The 27,723-nt window shown below is 45.5% G+C and overlaps 9 protein-coding genes across 9 annotated transcripts; 6 read left to right on the top strand and 3 right to left on the bottom strand.

The window, feature by feature from the left end:
* Positions 1-6,261: 6,261 nt before the first annotated feature.
* On the top strand, positions 6,262-7,944 carry J7337_000436 (uncharacterized protein; the record flags this gene model as incomplete). Its single annotated transcript, XM_044818189.1, has 2 exons — positions 6,262-7,020; positions 7,072-7,944. 2 exons carry the CDS (start codon positions 6,262-6,264, stop codon positions 7,942-7,944), a joined length of 1,632 nt encoding a protein of 543 aa, XP_044685891.1.
* Positions 7,945-8,801: 857 nt separating this feature from the next.
* J7337_000435 (uncharacterized protein) lies at positions 8,802-10,139 on the bottom strand (the record flags this gene model as incomplete). Its single annotated transcript, XM_044818188.1, has 1 exon — positions 8,802-10,139. One exon carries the CDS (start codon positions 10,137-10,139, stop codon positions 8,802-8,804), a length of 1,338 nt encoding a protein of 445 aa, XP_044685890.1.
* A 387-nt stretch (positions 10,140-10,526) lies between these two features.
* On the top strand, positions 10,527-11,668 carry J7337_000434 (uncharacterized protein; the record flags this gene model as incomplete). The annotated part of the gene is made up of 3 exons (XM_044818187.1): positions 10,527-10,598; positions 10,669-11,237; positions 11,287-11,668. The coding sequence occupies 3 exons, from the start codon at positions 10,527-10,529 to the stop codon at positions 11,666-11,668; spliced, it is 1,023 nt and encodes a 340-aa protein (XP_044685889.1).
* Positions 11,669-12,056: 388 nt separating this feature from the next.
* J7337_000433 (uncharacterized protein) lies at positions 12,057-13,164 on the bottom strand (the record flags this gene model as incomplete). The annotated part of the gene is made up of 3 exons (XM_044818186.1): positions 12,057-12,138; positions 12,187-12,893; positions 13,117-13,164. The coding sequence occupies 3 exons, from the start codon at positions 13,162-13,164 to the stop codon at positions 12,057-12,059; spliced, it is 837 nt and encodes a 278-aa protein (XP_044685888.1).
* A 407-nt stretch (positions 13,165-13,571) lies between these two features.
* J7337_000432 (uncharacterized protein) lies at positions 13,572-15,340 on the top strand (the record flags this gene model as incomplete). The annotated part of the gene is made up of 2 exons (XM_044818185.1): positions 13,572-13,611; positions 13,857-15,340. The coding sequence occupies 2 exons, from the start codon at positions 13,572-13,574 to the stop codon at positions 15,338-15,340; spliced, it is 1,524 nt and encodes a 507-aa protein (XP_044685887.1).
* A 2,959-nt stretch (positions 15,341-18,299) lies between these two features.
* J7337_000431 (uncharacterized protein) lies at positions 18,300-19,061 on the top strand (the record flags this gene model as incomplete). Its single annotated transcript, XM_044818184.1, has 1 exon — positions 18,300-19,061. One exon carries the CDS (start codon positions 18,300-18,302, stop codon positions 19,059-19,061), a length of 762 nt encoding a protein of 253 aa, XP_044685886.1.
* A 374-nt stretch (positions 19,062-19,435) lies between these two features.
* J7337_000430 (uncharacterized protein) lies at positions 19,436-21,399 on the bottom strand (the record flags this gene model as incomplete). The annotated part of the gene is made up of 5 exons (XM_044818183.1): positions 19,436-19,585; positions 19,639-19,755; positions 19,835-20,593; positions 20,645-20,985; positions 21,333-21,399. 5 exons carry the CDS (start codon positions 21,397-21,399, stop codon positions 19,436-19,438), a joined length of 1,434 nt encoding a protein of 477 aa, XP_044685885.1.
* A 1,404-nt stretch (positions 21,400-22,803) lies between these two features.
* J7337_000429 (uncharacterized protein) lies at positions 22,804-23,889 on the top strand (the record flags this gene model as incomplete). The annotated part of the gene is made up of 1 exon (XM_044818182.1): positions 22,804-23,889. The coding sequence occupies one exon, from the start codon at positions 22,804-22,806 to the stop codon at positions 23,887-23,889; it is 1,086 nt and encodes a 361-aa protein (XP_044685884.1).
* A 540-nt stretch (positions 23,890-24,429) lies between these two features.
* Positions 24,430-25,542, top strand: J7337_000428 (uncharacterized protein; the record flags this gene model as incomplete). The annotated part of the gene is made up of 2 exons (XM_044818181.1): positions 24,430-24,900; positions 24,952-25,542. 2 exons carry the CDS (start codon positions 24,430-24,432, stop codon positions 25,540-25,542), a joined length of 1,062 nt encoding a protein of 353 aa, XP_044685883.1.
* Positions 25,543-27,723: the final 2,181 nt, after the last annotated feature.

Below are 27,723 nucleotides of genomic sequence, written 5' to 3'. Positions count from 1 at the left end.
TATAAGTAATCTTTTAACTTTAAAGTATATATTAATATATTTTTTAATTATAATACTACTATTAATAGTATTTAAAATATAGCTAATAAAATCTTAAAAAGTTAATAATTTAAATAAAGGTATTTACTTTATAAGATTAAAAAGTAGTTTTTTTAATATTAAAATCTTAATAAATTAGATATAGTATTTTAATTATAACTTTTTTAAATATATTATAAAAGTATAGGTAAAAAGTATTATATTTAAAGATTAATTTAGCTATAATAAATTTATAAGAAATCTTAATAATCCTGACTTTATTTAAAAGAAATTATAATTTAAGTAATTTAAAAAGTAATAAATTTAAAGATTTTTTATTATTAATAGCTTTATTAATAAAACCTCTTTAAAGTTTATAGATTATTACTTTTACTTTAATATTAAAATCTTTATTTTACTTTTTTATTTTATATATTTTATATAGCTTTTTAATATTAGAGTTTTTTAACTATTAAAAAGCGCTTATTAATAATATCTTTAATATTATATTTAAAAAGGTTATTTTAATTTTAAATACTTTAATTTTATTAATAAGTTTAATAAGATTTTTAAAAAAAGCTTTACTTTTTATATAATTATAAATAGCTTTAAAAAAAGTAAAATTTTTCTTATAAATAATATAAAGGTTATTTATAAAATTAAAGAAAAAAAAAGTTTTTATTTATAATTATAAATCTTACTATTTTTTTACTTTTTTTAAAAAAAATATAATTTAAAAATATTTATAAAGTTTTTTATTATTTTAAATATAATTATTATAATAGCTTTAGTTTTTTTATTTATTATTTTTTTAATATTTTAAAAAATATTATTTATAAAGTTATTATTTTAAATAGCTTTATAAAAGAGTATATATAAAGTTAACTTTAATATATTATTTTTATAAATAATAAAAAAAATAAAAAGAAAAAGGTAATATTATTAAAGAAATATATTAATAGTATTTTTATAAAGTAATTATTTTAAGTATTAATTAGCTATATTTACCTTTAATTTATATTTTTTATATTACTTTATATTACCTTATAACTTAATTTAATTTATTACTAACTTATTAAGCTAGCTTTAGCCTGCTAATATTTATAGTTTTTCCTTTAATACTAAAACCTTTATTTTATAATTTACCTTTTTACCTCTCTTTTCCTTTTTATTTCCTTTCTTTTACCTTATAATAGCCTTTAATTCCTATAATATAATATTTATATTATTAATTTAATTACTTTAACTATATATTTTACTTTTATAAACTATACTTAATATTAGCTATTACTATTACTTAATCTAATAGCTATAATAAAAGCTTATTACTTTATTAATAAGTCTTAATCTTACTTTAAGTAATTAGCTAGGCTTTCTAAAGCCTTTAACTTAATTATAATAGTTAAAATAATAAATATATTTTATATATTTAAAAGCCTTATAATATAATTAAAAATTATAAAATTAACTTATTATATTAGTATTAATTTATTAATATATAGTAGATTTTTACTTATAATATTTAAATATTAAAAGAAAGTATATAAATTAAAGATATTATTAATATTAAAATTATTAATATTAATTAAATTACTATTTATATAGTTATTAACTGCTATAATAGGATAGTTATAGCTATTAATAATAATTATATAGCAGTATATTTTATAATAGTTTATTTAGTTTTTAGCTTATTTTAAGATAATTTATTTAAGTTAAAGCCTTAATATTAATTACTTTAACTAGGTAATAATAAAAAAGGCATTTAGCTTACTAAGGCTAAGGAAAATATCTTTTTATACTTATAGATTAAGGCTATTTATTTAGTTAAATTATAAGGTTAAAGGCTATAGTATTATATAACCTTAAGACTTGCTTTTAAAGTTATTATATTTTTTAGTATTATATATAATACTTTATATATAATATATTAAAAAATAAGTATTATATTATATTATTCTTATTATATAAGACCTTATTAGCTATATTTTATATATTACTATAAAGATATTTTAATATTTTAATAAAGTAATTATAAGAAAGTTTAAATACTTTAATAAAAAAAGACTATAAAAATAAGCTTTATTACTAATACTATAATTTAAAGTAATTATATAAAAAAGAAAATAACTACTTTAAAGAGAAATAAAAAAAAAACTATAAGTATAATATAAATAATAATAAAAAGCTAATTTATATTAGCTTTAAGTATTAAAAGAAATAAAAAGAATTAAATATAAAAAATAAGATTATTTTTATATTACTTTTATTATAAGAATTATTACTAACTTCTTAAAAAGGCTTTTTTATAATATAAGTAGCTTAATATAATAAAAGCATTTTTATAAATACTTTTATAATATTTTTATTATTAATTTTTATTAAAGCCTTTTTTAAAATATACTTATATTACTTTTAAGTAATAGTATTAAGATTATATTTAATAATTTTTAATAAAATCCTATTTATAATAGCCTTATTTTTAGAAATTTTAATAACTTTAAAGTTAATAAAAATAGCTTTAAATTTATTAATTTATTATAGGATTATAAAAAGCTTAAGCTATTACCTTTTTTTAATTTAATTTTTAGCTTAAAGATTAATTTCTTCTTTAAATATTATAAAATTATAAATACTTTATACTTATAAAGGTATATATAATAATATATTATTATTTTTTTTTCTATTAATAAAAAAATTAAGTATTAAATAAAAGTATTATAAGCTAAAGAAATATAACTTAATTATATTATAATTAAGCTACTTACTTTTAATTATAATACTATAAGAAATAAAGCTTATATAATAAAATATATTTAAAAATATCTTTAATATACTTTAATTTATTAACTATAGTAATTTTAAATTAATTATAATAAAATTAGAAGCTACTATTAATAATTTATTAATTTTCTTACTAATTCCTTATTAAGTAGGCTATCTTATAATTTTACCCTTATCCTACGATTTTACCGCCTACTCTCTAAGTAAGGCTTCCATTAGGTTAGATCCACAGGTAATCCAAAAGCTTTATCCCTTCCAGCCCTCAACAACTTCAGGAGAGACAAGTGCCAGCACAACAAGACACAAGCGAACCAGAGACCAAGCTCGGTGAGTTAGAGATTCATTGGTGCGAGTGTCTCAGCAAGGGTCAAAAGCCACCGTTCCGTGTCTCAAAGGCTCTGGTGAACCATTTAAAGCCAAAAAGCTTGGGGGGAATTTGGGGGCTTGTAAAAAGCATACTCACTGGAATCTTGTATAGGTAGAGTTAACAAAAGGAGCCAAAAATGGCTACGGAGTCGTGAATCCGAAGTCCTTGAAACTCAGCCACTAGATGTAGTCCAAAGGGACGAATCCGAGAGGTGCGTTGAAAATACATGCAGCATATCTCGGATTTGTGATACCGCCAGATGCCATAGATTTGAACAACCTTGTCCTGGACACGCAAGACCACGACATGCCATACTGTATGGTTATATGGCGGGATTCTCGGTACATGATTATGTGAAGGAGCTGGCAGGTGTTGAACTAAAGAAAAAAGGAGGCCCAGCTGGGCGGTACATATGCTCAGGGATCTCGGGTCCCGGGACATGTTATTTCATTTAAGATGCACATACAGTGCCTCAACCAGACCATATTGTTGAGAATGAGCCTATACCTGTTGTCTGCCTGGAACGTGCTTCAGTATACAAGCCCAAAAGGGGGTGGAAGTGACCTGGGATCTTGATGCAAAGTCGCAGGGCATGCTGTACCTGAAAGCCAGTTGGTGTGTAGGATGCACAGCTGAGGTTGGCTGGTTGGTTGAAAAAGTACAATGATGTAAGATGTAAGTCGGTACAAACAAGACCGAGGGATCGATCCAATGCAATGCAGCGCCACCCAAGGGCGACGAGTCTCGCGAGCCACTATCCCTAGGCCAGCAGACACACCTTGGCTTGACTTTCTGACCTTTCAGGCTTTCACCATAGGTACATACAGTTTCTGACAATTGACCTTATTATTGGCCCTGAAATTTACCTTGCGGTACAGTAGAAATGGATTTTCCCGCACACTTCGTTAGCTCAAAACCTGAAGTGCCTGCCTGAGCATTTGGGGGGGTTTGACTTTTGACGACTTGACTCTGCGGCCATTTACTCGGGGCTCCAGCTTCTCACCCGTCCGTTAATAAAACCACCGACACGGGCCCTCGACCACCTGGGCTCACATCACCTCACATCGCCTCGCTGCTCTCCTGATATTCTTTCAAGTGTACCAGCAACCCTAGTCAGGGCAACCGAAATACCCAAGCAACACATTTCGAGGCTACCAGTATAATAATTGCAACCTGCTGCGTTTCGATCTGCAGACCCTCTAATGGGCACAGCCTATTCTGGGTGACGTATAACAGACAGACACAACCAGCAAAAAGACAGGAAAAAACGGACTGCGCCAAGCACACGAAGTAACAAGCCTCAGCTCAGATTATAGGAAGGCGAGGCATACAGCACAGCACAATAACAACACAGAAAGTCACAACACACGGAGTTTATCGACTCATTGACACCAAACACCAAGAGACTGGAAAAAAACAGTAGGGCAAGGGCTCAAACTCAACAACTCCAAAAAAGGAAAGATCTCTATCAAGCCAGACCTCAACTTCATTTTATCCCATCAGGGCCTGGGCTCTTACAAAAACAAACCATCCACCCAGCATCCATCGATTCAACAAGTTCCCGCGGGATCAGACCCTCGACCCTCCACTCTCACTCCAAGCCAACCTTACCTGAACCTGGACGACATTAGCTTCTAAGCCTGTGAAGAAGCCAGCGAGCAACAGCCAGCGCCACTACCGCAACTTTTTAGGGTCCTGCATTCTTCCCCACTGCTAGTCGCGGCACGGCACCACCGAGCCCACCAACGACGACACCCCCAAGACCTCCAAGTCAGCCTCCAACTGCACTGGGACTGGGCTGCGTGCGACCTGGTGGAGGGCCCTCCATCTCTACCTGCCATCCATCCTTTCAGTTCACCTCACCTCACCAAGACTCGACTCGACTCAGACTCACCTCCGGTCAAAGGTCAAGACAGCGAAGCTAGTGGACGCCCCGAGCACCCCGACAGATTGACGCCACTAAAAGGTACATACAACAGCGGAGGAAGAGGGACCCCTACCTCAAAGGAAACACACACCAAAGTCCACTGAGGAGCCCCTGTGGACCACTACGCCGGACCTCGCTGGGGCGATTTCTATTGTTCATTGGTCGACGTGTTCCTTGCAGAGTCAGAGCCTGTCGCCAATTGCTCGATTTGGAGTTTAGCCTCCCTCGTTACTCAGATGCCTTCAGCGATTCCGGTGGCCCCTGCAGGTACGTACATGGCCGTGGTTTCCTTGTCCTTGCCTTGTTTCTCGACAGCTTCTTCCAACAATGACTACGTATTTGCCCTGCCATTCTCTCATGCTTTATTAGCCATTCAACTGCTGCTACACATCCGATCTTTCTTGTTGCTTTTCTTCTTCTCATTCAAACTCTGAATCTCCAAAAAGATCTTCGACACCCATTGCTACCTTGTTGTTTTTGATCAAATCAAATTGTTTCAATTCCGTTTATCATAACTTGAGCCCCTTATACCTACGCGATCGCACCTAGCACTCCGAGACACCAAACAATCAACCATCGACGTATCTAAAATTTAGACGCAGGTCGCCGACAATCAAAACAGTCCGGACTGTTAAAATCTGTGATGCATAACCTTCTCGGCGTATCACCTCCCTCGCCAGCGCTCCCAGCGCAACAGACATCCTCAGATTCTCTACCACCTACATCGAATCCTAAATCGAATCCGACGTCAAACCCAACTCCAGATCCTTCCTCGAATCCAAACAATCCAAATAACTACGCGGTTCTTCCTCCACCAGCAGATGGTGACCATGACCATCTTCCTCCTCCAGCAAATGCACCTTCCTCGTTGGCTGTGGCGCTGCGATCGCTCAACGATTTGACCGAAACCCCCACATATGCGCGAAGCGTCACTTCAACAGCGCCGAGCTCGCCACGCATGTAAGTGCCGTCATTTTTTCTGTTTTTTTTTTCCACAGTTGGGGTCGCGAACCACATATCCACCACCTTCGGCCCTTTTAGTACTGGCGATCCCGCTTTCAGAACCCCTCAGTTGACGTATGGAAATAGTCCCCCGCTACGACAGAATTCTGGACATCAAACACCACGAGTCCGGCCACATGCGACAACGCTCAACATCCCGGGCATGACCCGGTCAAGAGTCTCGCCTGATGGAAGAATTCCTTCTCGTGATGTTGCCGCAAAGCTTGTTATTGTCATGGTTGGCTTGCCGGCCCGAGGAAAGTCTTACATCACCAAGAAGCTTCAAAGGTATCTTTCTTGGCAGCAGCATGATTCTCGCATCTTCAATGTCGGAAACCGAAGACGTGTAGCTGCCGGGCGCAGAGTTTCTGTCCACCCAAAGTTGCAGCCTGAGCCGGAACACATGGATCCTCCTGTGCATGCGGCCTCCATTTTGCTAAATGGTAACCCGGCACCGTTTGGTCCCGAGCAGGCTGAGCCGGAGAAGCTTGATTTGAACGATGCCGCTCAATCCGAGGTGGATCAGTCCGCTACATTCTTTGATCCCAAGAACCAAACTGCCGCGGCCATGCGTGAGCAGTGTGCTATGGATACTTTGGACGAGCTGCTGGACTACCTTCTCGATGGAGGTGGCGCTGTCGGCATTCTTGATGCTACGAACAGCACTATCGAGCGAAGAAAGAACATCACCAACCGCATCAAGCAGAGGGAGCCTAAGCTGGGTATTCTTTTCATTGAGAGTATCTGTCAAGACCCTACTCTCCTCGAGGCGAATATGCGCCTGAAACTGTCTGGTCCTGACTATCGTGACAAGGATCCTCAAAAATCACTGGAAGATTTCAAGAAGCGAGTCGCTGCATACGAGAGTGCGTATGTTCCTCTTGGTGAATATGAGGAAAAGCACGACTTGCAATACATTCAGGTTTGTGGAATTCACCATGATTTTGACCACCAGTAGCTGACCAAATTATAGATGATTGATGTTGGTCGAAAATTGATCCAACACCGTCTCAAGGGTTTCCTCAGCAGTGGTATTAGCACTTACCTCGCTAGCTTCAATCTTGCCCCTCGACAGATCTGGATTACCCGACATGGCCAGAGTGTCGATAACGAGCTTGGAAGATTGGGTGGAAACTCACCACTTACCGAACGCGGCCATTGCTACGGCCAAGCTCTTCACAACTTCATCACTTACCAGCGCAAGCACTGGCTTATTGAACAGAAGAGCAAGAAAGCTCAGGCTACTTTCCCTCCCGTACCCGGTGATAACACACCTCCCTACCCTGAGATGTACCGGGAGATCGAGGACAAGAACTTTTGTGTCTGGACTTCGATGCTCGATCGCAGCGTGGACACAGCTGAGTATTTCGAGGCCGACGATGATTACGATGTGAAAAACTGGGAAATGCTCAATGAAATGAACTCGGGCCAGTTCGAAGGTATGACATACGCCGAAATCGCACAGAAGGAGCCCGAGGAATTCGCCAAGCGGGCACAGGACAAGCTCAACTACATCTATCCTGGAGTTGGCGGTGAAGGTTATCTGCAGGTTGTGAGCCGTCTGCGCGACATGGTTCGAGAGGTTGAGCGTATTGAAGACCACCTTCTTATCATTGGACATCGCTCTGTGTGTAGAGTCCTGATGGCCTATTTCATGGACCTGTCCCTGGCGGACATCACAGACATGGACATTCCCCTTGGCATGCTCTACTCTATTGAGCCCAAGCCTTACGGCCTTGACTTCCATGCTTACCGGTACAACGAGGACCAGGGCTGGTTTGACGAGCTCCCCAACTACAAGCCTACCAAGACGGCCCGCAACAGCATCATCAAGCCACAGCATTAATCGCTTCCGGCTGTTTGCCGGAACCATCCGGCTTGTACATCATATATACTACGATTTGGCATTTCCTCCATGTACTTTTTTTTCCTTTGGCGTTATAGCGGGGGCATGATATTATACGAATGACGCGCAAAAAGAGGGACTTTCCACACCATCAATGGAACGGAATGGCATCATACACAAAACAACAAAGGAAGGGCTGGCGTTTTCCGTTCAATTGATAAAGAGAGATACCTCCGATGTTGCGACGCAATTATTCGCATCGGTTATTTCATTTAGGCGTTTTGGGAGTAAGGTTTCTCCTCATATTGAGATGATCGAGACTGTATGGATTTGGGCGGTTCTGGTCGAGTCACGTACCAGCTTATGTTTGGAAGGTATCGGTCTCGGCCTACGGTGTTACGTGTTGTGTTTTATCCCTATTGTCTCCTTGCCGCAGGCAAAGAAGGAATGAAGAGAGATTCTCAGATGGGATTTGGAATGGGATGGATAGATACGCAGCACGACGCTCACGCCGACGGATATGCCGCTCATGAGAAACTTTAAAGCTTTGAGTGCTTGTTCGAAAGGGATCTTTTACTGTCTAGATCTAATAGTTGCAAGAAATTCACGTTTACACATGTATATTCCTCCAGTCTGTTGCCTACTTGATGTCTGGCTTAAATCAAATCGAAGTCAAACGTCTGACATCTTGCACTGAGGTTTGTCTATGAATACGAATGGTATATTCTTCAATAAAGTCATCTAGATTACCCATGAATAGACGACCCGAACGCCTTGCAATGCCCTTCCGTGCCTTTGTAATCCCACTGAACTTTTCTCATTGCTGCAACTGTAGTGTAAAATTTTCTGCACTCCCCTTACTTCTCTCTCGCCAGAATCATCTTTTCTCTCTCTCCCCTGCGTCTCTCGAATTGCTTCTTAGTATGACGACGCTCATTCTCCTCACGGCGCTTAATGCTCTTAAGTTCCTCAGCCTTAATCTCACCGGCCTTCTTGAGGACCTTAGGCACATGACGGTGACGGTGAATGCGGCGAACTTCAGGCATGTGCTGGTAACGCTCGATAAGGGCTTCGTTGTACTCCAGGGCTTGTCGTTGACGAGCGGACTTGACGCCTTCGCGACGAGAAGCGTTAGCGCGCCAGAGTCGAACGTTACCATCGTCAGATCCGGAGAGAATGTATCGCGCATCAGGGGTCCAGCTTGCTGCTGTAACACGCTGCATGCGCTTGGTGTGGTAGATATCTCGCGAGTGACCGCGGTCCCGGTTCCAGAGGCGAACTGTTCGGTCCCAAGATGCGGATACAAGCTCTTCACCTGTGGGAGACCACTCGACATCCATAACGGCGGCGACGTGATCCTTGAGAACGTTGAGAGCACGGTCAAACTTGCGCATGTCGAAGAGGTAGATGTTGTGGTCTTCAGAAGCAGCAGCCAGGTTGAAAGCCTCCATAGGGGACCAAGACAGGCGGTTGCTGGCGAACTTGAGGACGGTCTTTGTGACGGGTGTAGATGTGCGAAGGTCGTAAATGACGATGGAGCGGTCGTTGGAGCATGATCCCAAGATTGAGGTCTCGACGTAGTTGAAGGCAACGTCGGTGATGGTGTCGATAGATGTAGGCCACTTGAGAATTTCAGGCGCAGCGGTGTGACGTTCGAGATCGTAAATGTTGATCACACTGGAAGCAGCAGCAAACGAGTTCTTGGAGCGATGATGCGACAAGCTGGTAAAGGCACCGTTTCCAAGCCATGATGATATAGGAGCCGCTTCGCTAGGTGTGTTATAAGGATCAAACAGCTTGATCGTTTTATCGGCTGCACAAGTCAAGAGCTTTTGATCGCGGGTCCATTCTAGACCCTTGACGATATTCTCATGAGCTGTCGCATGCCATATCTCGTCTCTATCGGCTAGGTCCCAAACCTTGACCACACCGTCACCACTACCACTTGCAAAGTGCTCAAGAGAGTTGGGATCCTTGGCGATAGAATAGACACCGTCGACATGACCTCGTCCTAGCTGGCCTACGAAAGGCTGCGCATGCATTCGCTCGAGCTTGACGGCATTGAGGGCTCGCTGGTACTCCCGTGCGCGCTCAAAAGGATGGAGGGCGGAATCGAGGTTTCGTGGTTGCTTTGTAACATCTGAGCCGACTGCTTGTTGAGCCGACACGGGGCGGCTGAGGGCCTTGATCTTCATGTCGAATGGCCCTGTAGAGTTGAATTTATTGACTGTATTTGTTCTCGAGGCTGGTAATTTTGGCGGGGACTGAAGCCATGGATATTTTTTTTCTGTTATCGCTGAAGCACCCCTGTCAAATGGGACGATAAGAGCGGGATTACTAATGTTCCGGGCACGAGCCAGGTACACCAGCAGGTCGCATATGCACGTCTAAAGTCAGGGCCTCAGTTCGCATTGTTGCGAAAACTCACCCTCTTTATTCCATTTACACCTTCACCTCTTGATCCCCGCAGTTTCCAATCCTTTTCCTTCCCGCACATCGACCTTTCAATAACGGTTTTTGCTACTCGCCATACTGCGCCTACCTTGCTAGTTGATTCTTTCAGGCGCGCAACGCTTGCAAATATGGATGGAATGGATTACGACCCGATGGTGATGGATGGGGAGCCAGAGCAGCCCCAAGTGAAGATCTCTGCGGTACGAGGAGGCTCCCGAACCCTTTTCTCTTTCGGGGGACACTCAACTGATGTGATTTGATGCGACTCAGGCCGACCACACCCACGTCGATTTCGAGCTATCAAAGACGAACCTTGCTTTCGCCAATGCCGTGCGGCGAATCATCCAGGCAGAAGTGCCCACGATCGCCATTGATCTGGTCGAGATCGAGACAAACAGCTCCGTGCTGGCCGACGAGTTCATCGCCCATCGCCTGGGTCTGATTCCTCTGAACTCAAAAGGAGTTGACGAGCTCAACTACTCACGAGACTGCGACTGCGAGCAGTACTGCGAACAATGCAGCGTCACTTTGACACTGCACGCGAAGTGCACGTCCGACGAGATTATGAAGGTGTATGCGCGGGATCTGGTGGTGGATGGCCGTCATATGAATGGAGTGGGAAGCCCCGTGATCACAGATCCAGAGGGTTACGGCTGCTTGATCGCGAAGCTGCGCAAGGGCCAAGAGTTGAAGATTAGCTGTATTGCCAAGAAGGGAATCGCAAAGGAGCACGCCAAGTGGATGCCTACATCTGCAGTCGGCTTTGAGTATGATCCTCATAACAAGCTCCACCACATTGACTGGTGGTTCGAAAACGACACAGACCCTGCTGTTGAATGGTGAGTTCTATGAACAAGTGTTGAGGCTATGGCTAACGGCGTACTCCAGGCCCAAGAGCAAATATGCTGAGTGGGAAGAGCCTCCTCAAGAAGGCGAACCTTTCGACTACGATGCAGTTCCAAACAGGTTCTACTTCGAGGTTGAAACGTCAGGGAGCATGGAACCTGACCAAATCGTGCAAAACGGTATTAGAGTTTTGCAACAAAAGATCGGTGGTCTTCTCAAGGGCCTAGACCCTCGGAAGTATGGCGGTGACGAAGCTGAGTTTGATGGTCCTCGAAGCCCCGATATGAACATGGACGGCGGTACCACACCTTGGCAGGATGGAGGGTACACTACGCCTTACGGTGGTGGTGGCGGCCAGACGGCGTACGGAGGTGGCATGACAGCTTACGGAACAACACCGTATGGAGGATCTTCTTGGCAGTAAGGAGCAGGGGCGTTTGATGGGTTATGCAATTCGTAATCAAGAAAGGTTTGGAGGTATAAACAGGGGGTGATCTGGAAACCAGTAACAGTCTCGAAAAAAAAAGCATAGCACGGACTTAGAATGGGATCTTTTTTTCAGGAGACAATGTTGGCACGATGTATACATTTTAGTGCTTTGAACGACAATGCTAATTTCTATACCCATCCTTATCCTCCTCTATGTTGAGTATGTTTTACAAACCAGGTTCCTACACAAGATGCTCGTGTAAGAGATCTTGAGTAACAAAGAAGTAACGCCAACAGGATGATCGCCGCTCTTACGTGACGAAACGACAAAACGAAAACGCCAAAGCATGCCCATCTTCTTGGTCTATCATGTCATGTCAAGTCTACAGGTTAGTATCCAAGCCCTTGACCTTGCGGTAGGCCTTTCGGTGCATCTCTAGGAAGACAAATGTACAAATAGTTTGTCTGCGAAACCGTTAGGTGAGATTTGACACAGAGAAAGGAGATACGTACGGTCCGAGTCGGAGGAAGCTGGGAACCCAGCCCTTGAACATCCACATAAGACCGTCAGTTCGGTGAATGTCGCGAATCAGGTGCAAGATGTTGTGATCATATGCTGAAGACATAACACGAGTCTTGATGACGTCGATAGGGCTTGTTACAGTAGCAGCGACCAAACCAGCGATGAACGAGGAAGTAAAGTGAGTCTTGAGGTTATCCTCCATGGGCGTATACTGGAGAAGCAGACTCTTTGAGACATCGTAGCTGGCAAGCTGACCAGCAGTCATGAACATGGCACGGCCACTGTTGGGCAACCATCCACGGAACATACTCTTGGGCCCCTCCTCACGCGCCATACGGACCATACCGTCAAAAGCATGACGGTAGTTTCGGCGCTCAGCAGGAGGAAGCGCAGCATCGTGTTGCATGCGCACGTTGAGAACATCGGCAAAGTTTCCAGCAATGCCTCCTACGAAACCAGATCCAGCGGCTAGGGCAACGAGTGTCATGAAAGATGGATCACGACCTTCGTTACGGCGTGTAAGACGTGTCTTGACCTCTTCGTAGACACCGAATCGCACGGTTGAATATGTCATCTGGCGCAAGAGAGAGGCGGATATACCGCTGTAAAGACCGAGAGGACCATCGTGACGAAGAATGTGGACGAACGTGCCGACCATGTTCTTGGGCGCATTGCCTGTGCGCATTTGAAGACGAACCTAGAAGAGAGTAAGACTTTGTTATGCTGTCACGAGACGTTGTGAAGAGTTACCTTGACTGTTCAATGTTAGCTGAATTTCGTCATATCTCGAGATCGCAAAACGCACCAAGATCCAAAGGATGTGTAACGCAAGCTGCCATGCTACTGGCACTTCCGCCAAACCAAAAGGGGTATCTTATCGTCGTCTTCTTCGCATCAGCCGTCGCCTTTCCTGTCTTTACAGGCGCCATCTCCGTCGATTTGCTCATTGCTTCCTGGCTGGTAGCCATGACGTGGGTTGGTTTTTTTTTTTAGTTTCACAAGCCAAAGCAAAATACTGGGAAAAGGACGAGTTTAGCTTAGACTATCTAAAGTTAAGCTGCTCAATGTCGATCAACTGAAGGTTCCATAACTTGACTTGACTTGACTGTAAGTTAAGTTGAGCCAAGTTGAGATAAGAATGGAAGTGGATGATGTGGGAAGGTGAAAAAAGAAAAAGGTCGGTTAGTTATGATTACTACTACAGCAAGGGCTCGCTTTTTTTTAAAGTGCATGAGCCTCAGCTGTTGCTACCGACATCGCGGAAAGTTATCAATTGGCCCGGTGTTTAGCTACTGTAACCGGACAATCGGAGCGGGATCGGCTGTCAAGTCGCCGAAGCGACGCAAGGATAGCGCTAGGTTGTAATGCTATCTCTATGCGAGGCCGTTGGAGAAGAGCTGAAGTTGAATTTAATTGTGAGTGAACTGCATTGGACTGGTTATGTCCGGAGGAGCTGTAAGGCCGAACGCCGAACATTTTTGCAGCTTTGGTGATACAACCAACCAATCGTGGAACCACTTTCGGCGTTCGAGTATTCAATCTACGATAAAGCAATCAGCCATTGGCGTCTATTGCGTGGCCCGTTCGGCCTGTAATGTAATTGTCGAGCTTCACAAGTCTTCAGAATGAGACTCTACGTCCAGGGCATGCGGTGTCTGAGGGTTTCTGCCCCGCGACCTGCCCAGCTTCCCCGAAGCTCTATTCTTCTACCAACAGCTTGCGCCGCGAGGACTTACTCGTCGGGTCGGTCTACTTCCAGTCCATTACTTGCATGGACATCTCGCTGACTGGTTCGGCCTTGTTGCAGCACGCCCGACGGGAACTCCAGGCTCCGTGACTATCCGCGACCAGACCATCAAGACCGATCCTCAATGGTTCAACGTACCCGACAATGTCCTCGAGGCCACTGCAAGGAAACTTCACCTCTTGAAAGATCACCCTGTGTCCATCACCCGCCAGATTATCCAGGCCAACTTCCCTGAGCCGACGTTCAAGTATCACAATGAGTTCAGCCCTGTGGTGTCGACAGCTCAGAACTTCGATTCGCTAGGGTTTCCCGCGAACCATCCCGGCCGCGCCCTGTCCGATACATACTACTTGAATAGCGAAACACTACTGCGAACGCATACGAGTGCTCACCAGGCCGACACATTCCGAGCTAACCAGAGCGCGGGGTACCTTGTGTCTGCCGATGTATACAGACGAGATGCCATTGACCGCAGCCACTATCCCGTGTTCCATCAGATGGAGGGTGCAATGTCATGGGATCGTACCAAGGTTCCCAATGGTGATGTTGCTGCTGCGGTATGGAAGGACTTTGAGAAGCTACCCGTTCATGGAGTCAAGGTCGATGACCCAAACCCTCCTATGCATCCTGAGACAAACCCTCTCCAAGATGCTCATCACACAGCTGCTGAGGCTGAGGCTATCGGTGCTCATCTCAAGAGGTCATTAGAAAACATGGTCGTCGATATCTTCTCTCGGGCCAAGGCTACTGCCATCAAAGATGACCCCAACTTCGTGGACGAGCCTTTGCAAATGCGATGGGTAGAAGCTTACTTCCCCTTTACCAGCCCCTCATGGGAGCTGGAGGTTTACTATGCCGGTGACTGGCTCGAGGTACTGGGCTGTGGTGTGGTCAAGCAGGATATCTACATCAACGCTGGTGTACCTGACCAACTTGGTTGGGCTTTTGGCATTGGCATCGACCGCATTGCCATGCTTCTCTTCAAGATCCCTGACATTCGCCTCTTCTGGTCAAAAGACAAGCGCTTCCTATCCCAGTTCGAGGGCGTGACCGACAATCTCGATAACTTGAAGCGCTTCGTCCCCTTCTCCAAGTATCCTCCCTGCCCCAAAGACGTGTCCTTCTGGCTTAGCTCCACGACAGCAGCAGGTGGCAACACCAAGGGCACATTCCATGAAAACGACGTTATGGAAATTGTCCGTAACGTGGCGGGTGACGTGGTCGAGGATGTGCGCCTGATTGATGAGTTCACGCACCCCAAGACTGGCCGCAAGAGCATGGCGTATCGCATTGTTTACCGCAGCTTGGAGCGGACTCTGACTAACGATGAGGCCGTCGCTTTCCACGAGGATGTGCGCAAAGCTTTGGTCAAAGAGCTGGGCGTCGAGCTTCGATAGACTGGGCCAGAGCTAGGGTAGCTGAGCTGAAATAAACGTGTGGAGAAGCTGGTGCTTATGGGCCCAGCTCGACATGGCAGCTTGGACCCTTGATCGCCTTGAGCTAATCATGAGGCTGTATTGTAAATCTGTAGACTAGTCGCATCTGTATAGTATCTGCTGTATGAATCAATGAAAAGTCCGATGCTCGCGGGCTTAGCTCTCCTCTGACGTTGTCGAACAGTACTATCACGAGCCCAGCTGCTGCGCCATAGGAAAATCACGGGCTTCGTTTCCATATAAGCCAAGCCACGAATCAAGCGTGGCTATTTGCAAATTGCAGGATTCATGAATGGCATTGCTCGAGTGACGTTATTGTTGATCTGAGCCACGTCTGGTCCGGGCTCTGGGTTCCTTGCATGGATGAGCTGAACTGAGCTGCCTCCCGGCGGGGCGGTATCGAGAACAGGGATGAGACGGGTGGCTTGTGCGCTGTGGCGTTGCTGGTTTCGGAGGGTTTAAGGGATTTGGAGGCCAACGAGTTATTGGATTCCTCGGTGTCGGGCAGAGGAGACAGGAGAATATCACTATATTCTCGTATTGGAATTGGAATTGGAATTGGCTATCGATTCGAGACTCTCAATTAGACTCTGGCCGTATCCGCGAGAGATATCTGATTCGACCACCAAGCCTTAGATCAGGAACCGTAGTTACAGAGTAGTAAACCGAGGCCTCTAACCAGATCCCAGGGATATTCTCATATAACCGTTTTGTTATCTTGATTACATAGTATCACAACTTGTTCTACCGATCAATCAACCTTTTGAGAGTCACCTCAGACCTCGCCTAAAGTCCTTTATCGTGTCAATGTCTGGACCTCCAGATCGGGAAGGTATAGGAAGACTTTTTTTGACTCTAGTTGGTGTTGAGATAACTACCCGTCTGAATATCCCTGCAAGGATTTCGATTTTGTATGTCACTGGATAAAACATGGGACAATTGTAAAGCTTGGCTGAATTGAGGAGTTGTTAGTCTAAAGACAATGATATGTTGGCATATTCTGGGCTAATGTTGGCTTGAGGCGCAAGGGTTTAGTTGATTCAGAGAACAGTCGTCAAGAACATCATTGAATCGCATCTCGTGACTAGACAGCACGACAAGCTGCCTCTTTGTCCCGTATCGGAATGTAGACATTGCAGGAGTTGGCAAAAGTGACGACATTAACGATAGTCTCACCAAGAGTTGGCCAAGGCCTCACCCACGAAACGAAGCGCCCCGCTCGGCATAGAGAACTCCATATCCCGAGGCCATTCCTTGTATATGGGGTTGGACTAGACTAGGTAGCCTATGCCGTCGGTTTCGGGACGACCCCAGTCTAGCAAAGAGGGCGGAGGTTTACCGCAATCTCGCCAAAAGATATAGCCACAAGACCAAAGCTGGAGGCAGTACAGAATATTGATAGTAGGAGGCGTTCTAGGCTTTGCTGTATGGGCTTAGGCCTTAGGATCACACTTGAGGACCTCGATCGCGTGTTCGGGAGGCTCGGACGAAAGAGGAATGAGCTCGCTCGCTCAAAGATTGGGATTCAAATTGTTGTTTCTCCTCTTGCACAGCCCCCTTGGCCTTTGATGTTTTGAGAAGTGTCATCGGGTGTTTAAGAGCTGTGACTGGCTGCAGCTGATGTGCCGTGGGGGATCCTCGCGTTTAGATAGGTAGGGAGTCTTGTTAACAGTTCAATCGATATCTAAGAACATATGCTATTGCAAACTGATTGAGAATAGAACAACATGCTTTTAGATGGACATAGTATTCGCAAAATGTACTTTATTCACAGAAATATTGATCTCGTGTCGTGCAATCTCTTGTGACACCTGTTCATGGCAAAAAGTATATCGAGGTTGAAGGTCCGGGGTCAAAATGCAATACACTGCAGTAGCGCCATGCAGGCTTCCAGGTGGTGGGTGTGTCAAATTCATGGTTGGATCGATTCATGAGCGGTAAAACATTAGATGGCTTGGATGGAGTTTGAAGATGGCATTTCGAGACATACGATCAGACAAGCCAACCTCTGGTACAAGGGCTGTGATAGATTAACATGACAACTCACCGGTTTCCATAAAACGTTATTTTTGTCTTTTCTAAGGATGACAGTATGATTCGAGGAATTATAGACTTCCTATTCTAAAAACATACAAAGATGTAATACCTTGAATGGTAGCAAAACTTGGCCAACCAGGTTCTGTTTGATAGTCATGAGTCTCTAGTCCGCAGGACCATCATTAGTCGAGACGGAGCAAGACAACCTTGGACAACAACCATGAGTCGAGATGGCATTGGCATTTCTTAACACAGCCCTCACAAATCTCCTCAACAGAAAAAAAAGGATACACGGACCTTGCTCGTTTTGATTTATCGCAGGAGGGAAAAAAGCTTAACATTCTGGCCCGGACCAAATGGAATCGCCATCGCCAAAGCCGTCAAGGCCTCACTGGCCCAAAAGAGGCAAAATACTGGGACCTTGCAGTGCACAGCCCCGAAACTCCATGAACAACACCCCCTGTGAGTCCGCTAGCCCTGTTAGGCTCTGTTCTGTTCTGTACGTGCGTGCCCTGGCCACCCGACTGCACAAGGGCGAGCAGCGAGTTCCCCAGCCGCCGGGAGGCTTGGTTGACTTGTCGTCGTGTTCCTGAGGCGGGAGGCGGCGCTTCCATTGGAAAGTGGAAAACCATAGAAATATAATAGACACCGACCTTCGCACTTTTCCGTCCTATTCATTCAGCTCAACTCAGCAACACTCAGAAACAATCTAGAGAAACACCTTTTCAATACTCGATTCAAATATCAACAGATCGACAGGAACCTCCCGCAGATCTTGCACTGTTTACATCTCCGTCTCTACCAACATCCAGAGCCAGTTATCATAACTGCTCCTCAACCTCACCTCTACATCCACATCTAATACACAACAACCACCTTCAAAATGGAGACCTCACCGCAACACTCCCGATCTTCCTCCTCCGCTTCGCGTCGCTCAAACCTCACCCTCGACCTTTCTAATATCCCACCCATGACCCCGCCTACGCCTCCTTCAAACACCCTCCTCTTCACCAACCTCACCGACCCGGCCATCTTCCTCCCCGAGAACCTCCAGGTTATCCGCGATCTCATCACCCACTCCGCACCCATCCACGCTTTCGCGCCGCTAAAATCATTCCGTCGCATTGTCGTCTCCTTCTTTGACGAGCAGGCTGCTATCGCCGTTCGCCAAGTATGGGATAACGAGGCAATCATGGGTCAGCAGTGCCGAGTCTACTTTGGCATGCCTACACCCGTCGATAAGCGCGATGAGCACCTTGCTCTTCCTGATGCTGGCAAGCTCTTCTTCATCTCGCCGCCACCTAGCCCTCCCCATGGCTGGGAAATGCGCCTCGAGGATGCGCCCAACAAGCTGGTCCACGCTGAGGATCTCGCTGATGCGCTTGCTAAGCTGCACCACCGCCCTGGACCTATGGATGAGGACCAAGACTCACCTGTCACTCCTCCCGACTCTGCGCTGCCTGGCCGAACACGCTCGCGCTCTTCTACTCTCATCTACAAGCCTGAGGATGCGGCAAGCACCATGCCTGCCGTCATCGTCGACGACATGACGGATGAGCCCGAGGAAGTCAGCCCTGTGGAGCAGTCGAAGCCTATCTTGGCACACACTGCCCGACCTCCTGTTGAGCTTATGCACCACGCTTAAGCTTGTCGCATGAACCTTTTCAATCATATTGTGAATTACTTTGGCGTTAAGGGCACGGATAACGGTAACTGGGGATCGGTGACGGCACGATTGAGCGGTCTGTCTACCTAGGGTTACAATGGAGCATTGCATCCTCTTCAGCATGTGTTGTAGGAGTTGGTAAAATATGTCTTTTGGGGTTACTATCACGGAAATGGCGGTAAATATGCCACATATCGTTGGCTTTTACCTACTGGCGCAACTGTACAAAATAGCTAGTGGCTTAACAGCAGTTCTGAAATCAGAATGACACCACACATATTGTTTTCAACCACGCTCAAATGATTTGACTTATTGACGACCTTTCCCAGTAATTGATCAAAACACAATACTAATCAGCCCAGACGAGGCTTTGCTGCGCCAAGACAGCCGAGAGTAAATGGCGCGGTATATTCGATACGCCCACGAATCTGACGAGGCTCACCGCCGTAATAGCTCCAAGAACCGTGCCGACTAAGAGCACTGCCCTCCTCGAGATGGTCATGCTTTTGGAGGAGTCCGCTGACGTTGTCCTTTCTGCCTCAAGGTCCTTGCGTACGCCTAGTTCAGTGAGCATACCTAGGCGCGGAAGATACTGGAACTCAAAAGTGCTCGATTCACCGAGACCGCCCGCTTTATTATTGTGGATCATGAAATACGCAAAGTTTTTGAATCTCTGTTACACGGCGTCAGCCACAAGGTTCTCGGGTTCGTATTAACCGTAGATATAGGAGGGGTGAGTGATGAATACGTACTTGTTCTTGTCGCTTCTGCATGTAAGTGGGCATCCAGGGGTAGCTATAGCTTATGAAAAAGAGAATTGTGCATTGTATCCATACGACAAGCCGGGATCGCAAGTCAGGCTTTTCGATACCGAGTGCGCTGGCGAATTCGTCCCCATTGAGTCTGTATGCGTGTGCGGCGAGTACCTCGCGTGGCATATTCAGTGGCGGAGCTCGAGCTTCGGCTGTGAGGATATTGTTTGCGAGGATTTGGGAATTCGCTGATGGGGCTACTTCAGATACTGCTATCGACTCCAGCATGGCTTTGGCTTGTTGTGGTGTTGCCATCCAGTCCACAGGTGTTCCAAGTAGATATCCAACATAACGCCATAAAGCGAGATAGTCAGCAGTTTGTTGCTCGGATAAGTATATACCCTGACGCGGAAGAGCCATATAGACAATAGCAGCGGAATACGCTGAAATAGTGGCGATTGTATGCAAGTCGTTGATAGGAACTCCCCATTTCTCCATGTCGAAGTATCCCGGATTTTGATGCTCAAGTTGCATGAGCCGTCTTCGAACTGAAGCATGTAAGAGACGCACTCGTACAGAAGAAACATAGCCTTTCCCTCCGGGCTTTATTGCATCGAGATCATCAACGACTTCCATGAAATGCTGGAGTGTTTCCAGAAGTCGTCGCCTAGTGACATTGATGCCGAAACCACCAGTTCGAGAAAGAGTCTCGACAATTCGATATGCCCCCATTCCGCCTAATAATGACTTATACATGAGCTTACAAAAGAGTCAGTAAGTTTAATTCTTGATAGAAGTTTCATGACTTACACCGAAGAGAATCTGTCCACTGAACTGATACACAACCTGTTGTCCACGCTGAATCTGATCCCAGTCAACCCATTCTGGGATCGTAGAGACTTCTTCCCATAATCGACCGAGCATCTCGTCAGAATTGGCATGTTTCTTCAGCAGTTCGTAAATGTCTCTCTGGCCCGGGCCAGAACCGTGAGGGCACTTCCATCCCTTTGTCGTAGGTGGGGAGATGAGGTCTAGCCGATCGAGAGCATCTGTGGCCAACTTGTCGTATGAATCAAGGTAGTTGTCTAGTTCCTCGGTGGTCTTATGTCCAGAAGTCCAGTTGAATCTATGGCCACCGATGATTCTACTGTCTTTAAAGTTAGATGGGTAGCGGTAGTCCATAGTTAGATGTGTCACGGATCATAATAAAGTCTGGTGTAGATTCTCATAGACCAAGAGTCAAGAATATACTCAATCTGATTATGGGCAACAAAATGAAGTTGTTGTTACTCCCAATTCTTAACGAAATTGGGCTTCTGACTTATGCACCACAGCTTATGATGCTTCAAAGGTCTCTAGAGACAGCACTACTACCCAGGCGGCAGTGGTGCCAGCGTGGATATATACTATTAAAACACCACTGGGAATCTTCCATGACGAGGACGATGTAACGAATAGCAGCACATGATGCGGGATAGTTTCTACCACATCAACTTACACTCCATCTCGGATCGAACGACAGGGGCACTAAGGATGATCGGCTCGACTTTTACTCCAACGACCATGTTGTTGGCACGTTAGAGAGAACAAAGAAGCCCAATGATATTCATAAAAAGAGAAAAATGGGTAAAATGGGAGCGGGGGACAACACATTCCCATACGCATACATACCTTAGCCAAAACGAATCTGTAATGGTTCAGAGAACATGTTAGCTTGACTTTACCTGGAAGAAGCTCCGGTCCCCATCATGTTCCATCGTTATTAACGAGAGATGCTTCATAATGACATTGCGTTAGCATTAGCAGTCATAGCTACTTCAGCAAAGTCAAGGCTTCATCAAATCTGAAGTGGACACAAGACTAACGAGGTTGATAATGAAGCCTAGTTCCTGGGCGTTCGATGCACGACCAAAGACACTAGAGGTTCGCCTCTTGATCATCCCGTTACTTAGCAAACTAGACAGGTTCTTGTGTAGCCAATGGCAATGCCGTTGATATACTCGAGGAAGTGTAATGGTTGAGGGCATAGATGGGGCATGTTTGACAGCGTGGCTCAAGCAACGGTTTTCATTATCCGGCATTGGTATCGACACGAGCAAACGAAAGTATCTCGACTTATTAGACGTATAGAACAATGTAGCATAAAGTGAAGAGGAGTGACTCCGAAGATGAAGTGGCGAGACTTTATGCAACACACCAACACCACAAATGGAGGATGGTTTCCTTTTTAGCGTCCCTGGAATGGAAATTCGAGTCGTGAGGGGGGATCAATGACAACGACATCTCAATGGTAGTTTGGGTAGTATTGGAGAATAGTTAGGGCGCATGTGATACAGCATCGGGCTCATCGATAAACCCGATACTAATGGCTATGGGATTTTGCAGGAAATGAAGGAAGATCTGCAACGTATCATATGACTTATATCTGAAGGAGAAAGCAACGGGGCGGGAACCTTGGGCATCGTATCAAGTAGCCAGTGAAAAGCAGGACAGTAAGAGATGTGCCATTCAAATTTATCGCTGAAAGGACTGATGTGCTCATTAGAACAAAGAGACCTTTGAACTCCCATGATGCTTCCTATAAGCAAAGTTGTTGCAGCATTACACTGACGCTTGGCGTAGTGCGAGTGAGACATTTCATTCTCTTGCTGGCGTAGTAGATCCGAATCACATTGCATTCGATCATCGGCGATTATATGCCGAGTATCAATATGGATCTTAGTTGATAGCAAAAAAGGAATCTAAAGCCAACATTGTTATACTGAAATCATGAAACAATCATGTTGTAAGAGGGAGGTTTGGAGATGCGGACCAACATAAGTCCGTCGTACCAAATCGAGTCAAGCCCGCAACCTTCGGCCCCACTTCCGGACCCTTGCTCCCATCATGAAGCCTCTTTCCATTGACCAAATTTGGTTCACATTTTCTTGTCACTCTTGGGATCGCACTCGCCGATCCAACTTATCATGATGAGTTGTACATGTCGAGTCACGCCTCTAAAAATATTTGTACAAGGTCTATCTCAAGTTCATAAAGTCGACGCATCACCTTCCGTTCTCCGTCTGCCGATCCGAACTCGACCAGCGTTGTACCAGAATAATTTTGCCTTGGCGCGACAGGCCCGGTCTCTGCATTTTTCGAAGGCTCTACAAGATTCTTCCGGAGAAGCCGCTAGAGACGATGACCTTCTCTCTCATATTCAGCCAGAAGATGAAAACCCAGTCGTAAACAACGACGACCCTTTCGCCATTGACGAAGATCCGGAGTCGATACCATGGAAAGCACAACCAGGCACCAACAACGAGGCTCAAAAGCCTCGGAGGAAGAGAAGAGAAAAGCCAGAAGATTTCACGACCTTAAATTATCGCCGAAACCAGAGCGTGAGACAGCAACTGGAAGATGATGACGAGGCAGACGAGCTCAATAGCAGTCGCAACCGACGAATGAAGGGCCCTTCCTCGTTACAACCACAACCAAAAGAGAATTACTGGAAAGTCCAAAAAGCGGCTCTGAAGGAGAAATTCCCAGAAGGCTGGCGTCCTCGAAAGCGCCTTTCTCCTGATGCTCTGGCCGGTATTCGGGCTCTCAATGCCCAGTTTCCCGACGTCTACACCACCGAAGCCCTGTCGAACAAATTTGAAGTATCAGCCGAGGCTATCCGTCGTATTCTGAGGAGCAAGTGGCAGGCCAATCCTGAGGAGGAAGAGAAGCGAAATGCGCGATGGTTCCGTCGTGGAAAGGAAGTCTGGGAGCAGAAGGCTGCGCTGGGTATCAAGCCGCCGCAGAAGTGGCGACGTGAGGGTATCACGCGAGATCCTAGTTACCATGACTGGAAGAAAGAGGCGGTCGAGCGAAACCGTGCGAGAGAGGAGCGGGATGACTTGGAGATTAGGGGTGAGAATGCCCCCCGTCGACGTACTTATACTCCACGATCCGAGGGTTATACGCCTCGTTCCGGTCCTCGATCTGAGGGTTATACTCCTCGGGCTCGCATTCCTCGAACTGGCGATTATCCCTCCCAATCGGTCCCTCGAGCTGGACGAGGACGATCTTAAAAATGGCGAATGTACGATGGCATGATGAGGCTTTGCATATAGACCGGCGCTCGGGCATTGTACTATAGTTGTAAACCAACTCTACTATTGAAATGAATTACGCATGTTGGAAATGTATATCATGATGCAGCTCTGCAGGGTATCGGATAGGAGGAATTCAGGTATATAAACAATCAGTATAAATCTTGTTATATAAACAACGTATCAGGAGTGTTTCTACCAATGAATTGGCTCATCGCTATCACACTTTGTTGAATTCGCTCCTTGTCAATGGGTGTTCTCGTTTAAGAGCCTCGGGCGAGGTGGGCTCATGGTGACAGGGGTAAATGTGTTTTGTAGCAAGCTGGGCGCTTAAGTTAGAGATGGGTTTCACTGCCACATGCTAACGTTTATCGAGTCTTGGCTAACTTGACCACTTTCTGGCCTTTTCGTTTCTCTCATAAAAGGTTCATCTTGAACTCTGCACTCATCCAATTCCTTCGCAGATATACAATACTCACTTAATTCTTACTTGTGTATCATCCTCATCAGCCATACACCATGCCCACACAATACCCCCGGCCCCCGCAGCAAGAATCGTGGTTTGCGCCACTCTCCATTGACCTCTTCCTCAAGGTCCTCAACACAACACTTCTTCACCCCTTCGTCTGCTGGATCATACCGTTATGCTTCCGTGCGCAGACAGTGAAATGGGAAGCGCCGCCTATGGTAGCCTCTATTGCGTGGGCTACTATTGTGACACTATTCTGGATGGCCAACGTGGTCAACCAGCGCATTGCTCACGGGATCCCGCGTGAGGTTGACCTTAGCGAGGAGGTCATTGTCATTACTGGAGGTGCAAGTGGAATGGGCCTGCTCGTTGCTGAGGTTTATGGTATGCGCGGCGCGACAGTGGCTGTGCTGGATGTGAACGAGATGGAGAACACTGAGGCGAGAGGCGTCACGTATTACAAGTGTGATGTCGGCGACAAGGGTCAGGTTGCAAAGGTTGCGCTTGAGATTGAAAAGGATGTAAGTTTTGAGCTTCTGAGAACGTGAGATTCGTTATTAATGAGACACCAGCTCGGCACACCGACTGTGCTCATCAACAACGCGGCTATTGTTATTGGGAAGACTCTCTTGGATCTGTCGCTTGATGAGATCGACAAGAGTCTTACGACTAACCTCCTCGGACCATTCTACTGCCTCAAAACTTTCTTACCTGCCATCATTCGCGGTGGAAGGGGCGGTACCATCGTCAACGTCTCCTCTGTCATTGGTACGGTTGGTGCCGCACAGCTGACCGACTACGCGGCTGCAAAGGCCGGTCTCACAGCCATGCACCGCTCTCTGACAGCCGAACTACGTGAGAGCCATCCCGAGATCCGAACAGTGTTGGTTACACCTGGTCAAGTGAGCACGCCGCTCTTCTATGGGGTCCAGACACCCAACTCCTTCATCGCGCCGGTTGTCGAGCCCGTGGATGTTGCCAAGGAGATTGTAGCTGCCATTGATAGTGGAAGGGGTGCTACAGTTGCTATGCCACTATACGCCCGTTGGGTTGACTGGCTCAACGTATTGCCTGTGGGAGTGCAAACTATTGCGCGATGGGCAGCAGGTGTGGACCGTGGGATGAAGACGTTTGTGGGGAGGGAGGGACAAAAGCTTGAGTGAAGTTGACGCTGGCGTCAGTTTCGATGAATACGAAGAGTGTAAAGTTTCGACAGGATGAAAAATAATAATGTGAAATTAGATGATGCATGTTTATTGGAGCATTAATATACTACATAGAGTCAGCACAAGTGGTGACCGGGGGAGGTGATCCCGAGGAACTCTTTGGCTGAATGAGAATACGGTATTCAACTCATCGAGTTCTAGGAATAGCCAATGGAAAATATGCCGATTTTATCTGACCGGCTTCTTGACTCTTGTCAAGTCTGTCGGAATAGTACCGATCCATATTATCTCTTATAGGCAAATCATTCATGAGAGCCTGTCGTCGTCGTAGCCTACCACTCAAGTTGCGTGACAACCTAAGCGAAAACAACTTCTAAGCTTACAAATGCATGAAACATGCAATCAACCTTGAGGGAGAACGAAATCCTATAGGAGGAGAAAGGGGATCGAGCGATTGACCCCTGGCTAACCGGGCTTTAGACAGTTTAATACCGTTGACAGCTCTGGATAGGTCGGGTTGAGCGGCCGGGTACAGAGAACCGCATGGCATCATGAGCTGGAGAGATGGAAGAGGCCTTGTGCAGCTCTGCGGGCGCTATTTAGGTTGCTGTACGGCCGTTGGCCACATGGGATTTGTTTGTCGCTTGGACATACCGGTAAAGGTTAGGAATGGTTCATGATGAGAGCTCTGTATGGGGTGAGACTGTTGTCTCTACTTATTGTTGAGTCTGAGGAGTTGCTGAGAAGAGAGTAGACGGTACAATATAGTATGGACTGTGTGACTATATGACACAGGAATGAATGTTTGAGCCCTGGTTCTCCTTCGGTGACGAAAATGACACTGCGCCCGTTGTTACGGAAGAAGCGAGGCCGGGTGAGGTTTCATGGAATAACCCGAGAGAGTGGAAAGTTTGCAAGCCTAATGAAGTCTCTTTCTGCCTGTGTTGTTATTAACAGTCTTTGTAAGTGGTGAGAAGAGAGGCTGGGGCTGGTACATATTGGTGTACTGTACTGTACTGTCCTGTAGGTACCTACCTAGGTGTAGGTTGGTTGTCAGTCAGTGGTGGTGGGGATAATAGACCCTGCTTGGCGGGGGGAAAACCACCTAAACGTCATGTCACTTGAGCCTTGTCTACGCCCGCAGAAGCTGCACCTTGATCCATTGACGGGTGGATCGATGTTGGAAGTATTTTCAGCAGGTTTATGTACACTCGAGATGTGAATCGATCAAGTGCTTGCCATTGTATCTGTCTGATATTGTTTGAACGAGAGATCTAGTAGTTACCTTAGTCTAGGTATCAACGTTGGATCCGATATTGGAACATGAGCACGCGACAATTAAGCATTGGACCAAAGCCCCTGCTTCCCTTGGCTGCAAGATTAATTACCAACTACAAACTACTTATAAATCGAATCGGGACCGACGACCCGTTGTGCTGTAATACGCCCGCTGGTTCCGTTACTTTACGACATAAAACGCCCGCTACAGCTAACGTATGTAGACCCAGGAGTTACGGAGCTGGTCAACGCTTTGGAAGATGTTCATGATCATCTGGAATCAGACAATCGTCTAGCCACACAGCAAGCCAACTACATCATACATTGGATGGTACAACACACTTCTGTCTGTCTGTAATGATGCTGTAATTTGACAAGGTGATTTGCCCTATCCCAACTCGATCTTCAAAAGTTGTCACCCAAGTCCTCCCCCCCAGAGAGACACTAAAAAGAGGTGCTTGCACTCTACTTTAGAGGCTAGACCTACCTTATCTGACCCTTCTCCACCAATCCAATCACGCCGCCATCACATTCTGCACCCAGGCCAGGCCAGGCCAGCCCGCAGCCCGCAGCCACGGAGCGGGCAATCCCACTTTGGCTGCAGAGATAAGCCAGTCCAAAGCCAGTCCAAGCCAGTCCAATCCGTCCTCCATTTTCTCCCACGCCCTTTTCTTACATTCATTGCAACTACAACTCCAGCTTGAAGAGTCCAATCCAATCCAATTCAATTGCAATTCACTTTGTCACTCCGTTCATCCTACGGACTCTGTTCTGGAACTAGCCATGCCCATGCGTGTCCGTGTCACGCCTTGAACCATGAGGCGAACCCTGATACTTTAAACCTTATCCCTGAACATCACATACAGTACAACTCAACTCAACTCAAACTGAATCATACAT

This window comes from Fusarium musae, chromosome 1, assembly GCF_019915245.1.
Source record: "Fusarium musae strain F31 chromosome 1, whole genome shotgun sequence".
Classification (NCBI taxonomy): Eukaryota; Fungi; Ascomycota; class Sordariomycetes; order Hypocreales; family Nectriaceae; genus Fusarium; species Fusarium musae.
The sequence above is the reverse complement of the archived record's forward strand: the minus strand, read 5'-3'. Positions and strand labels throughout refer to the sequence as shown.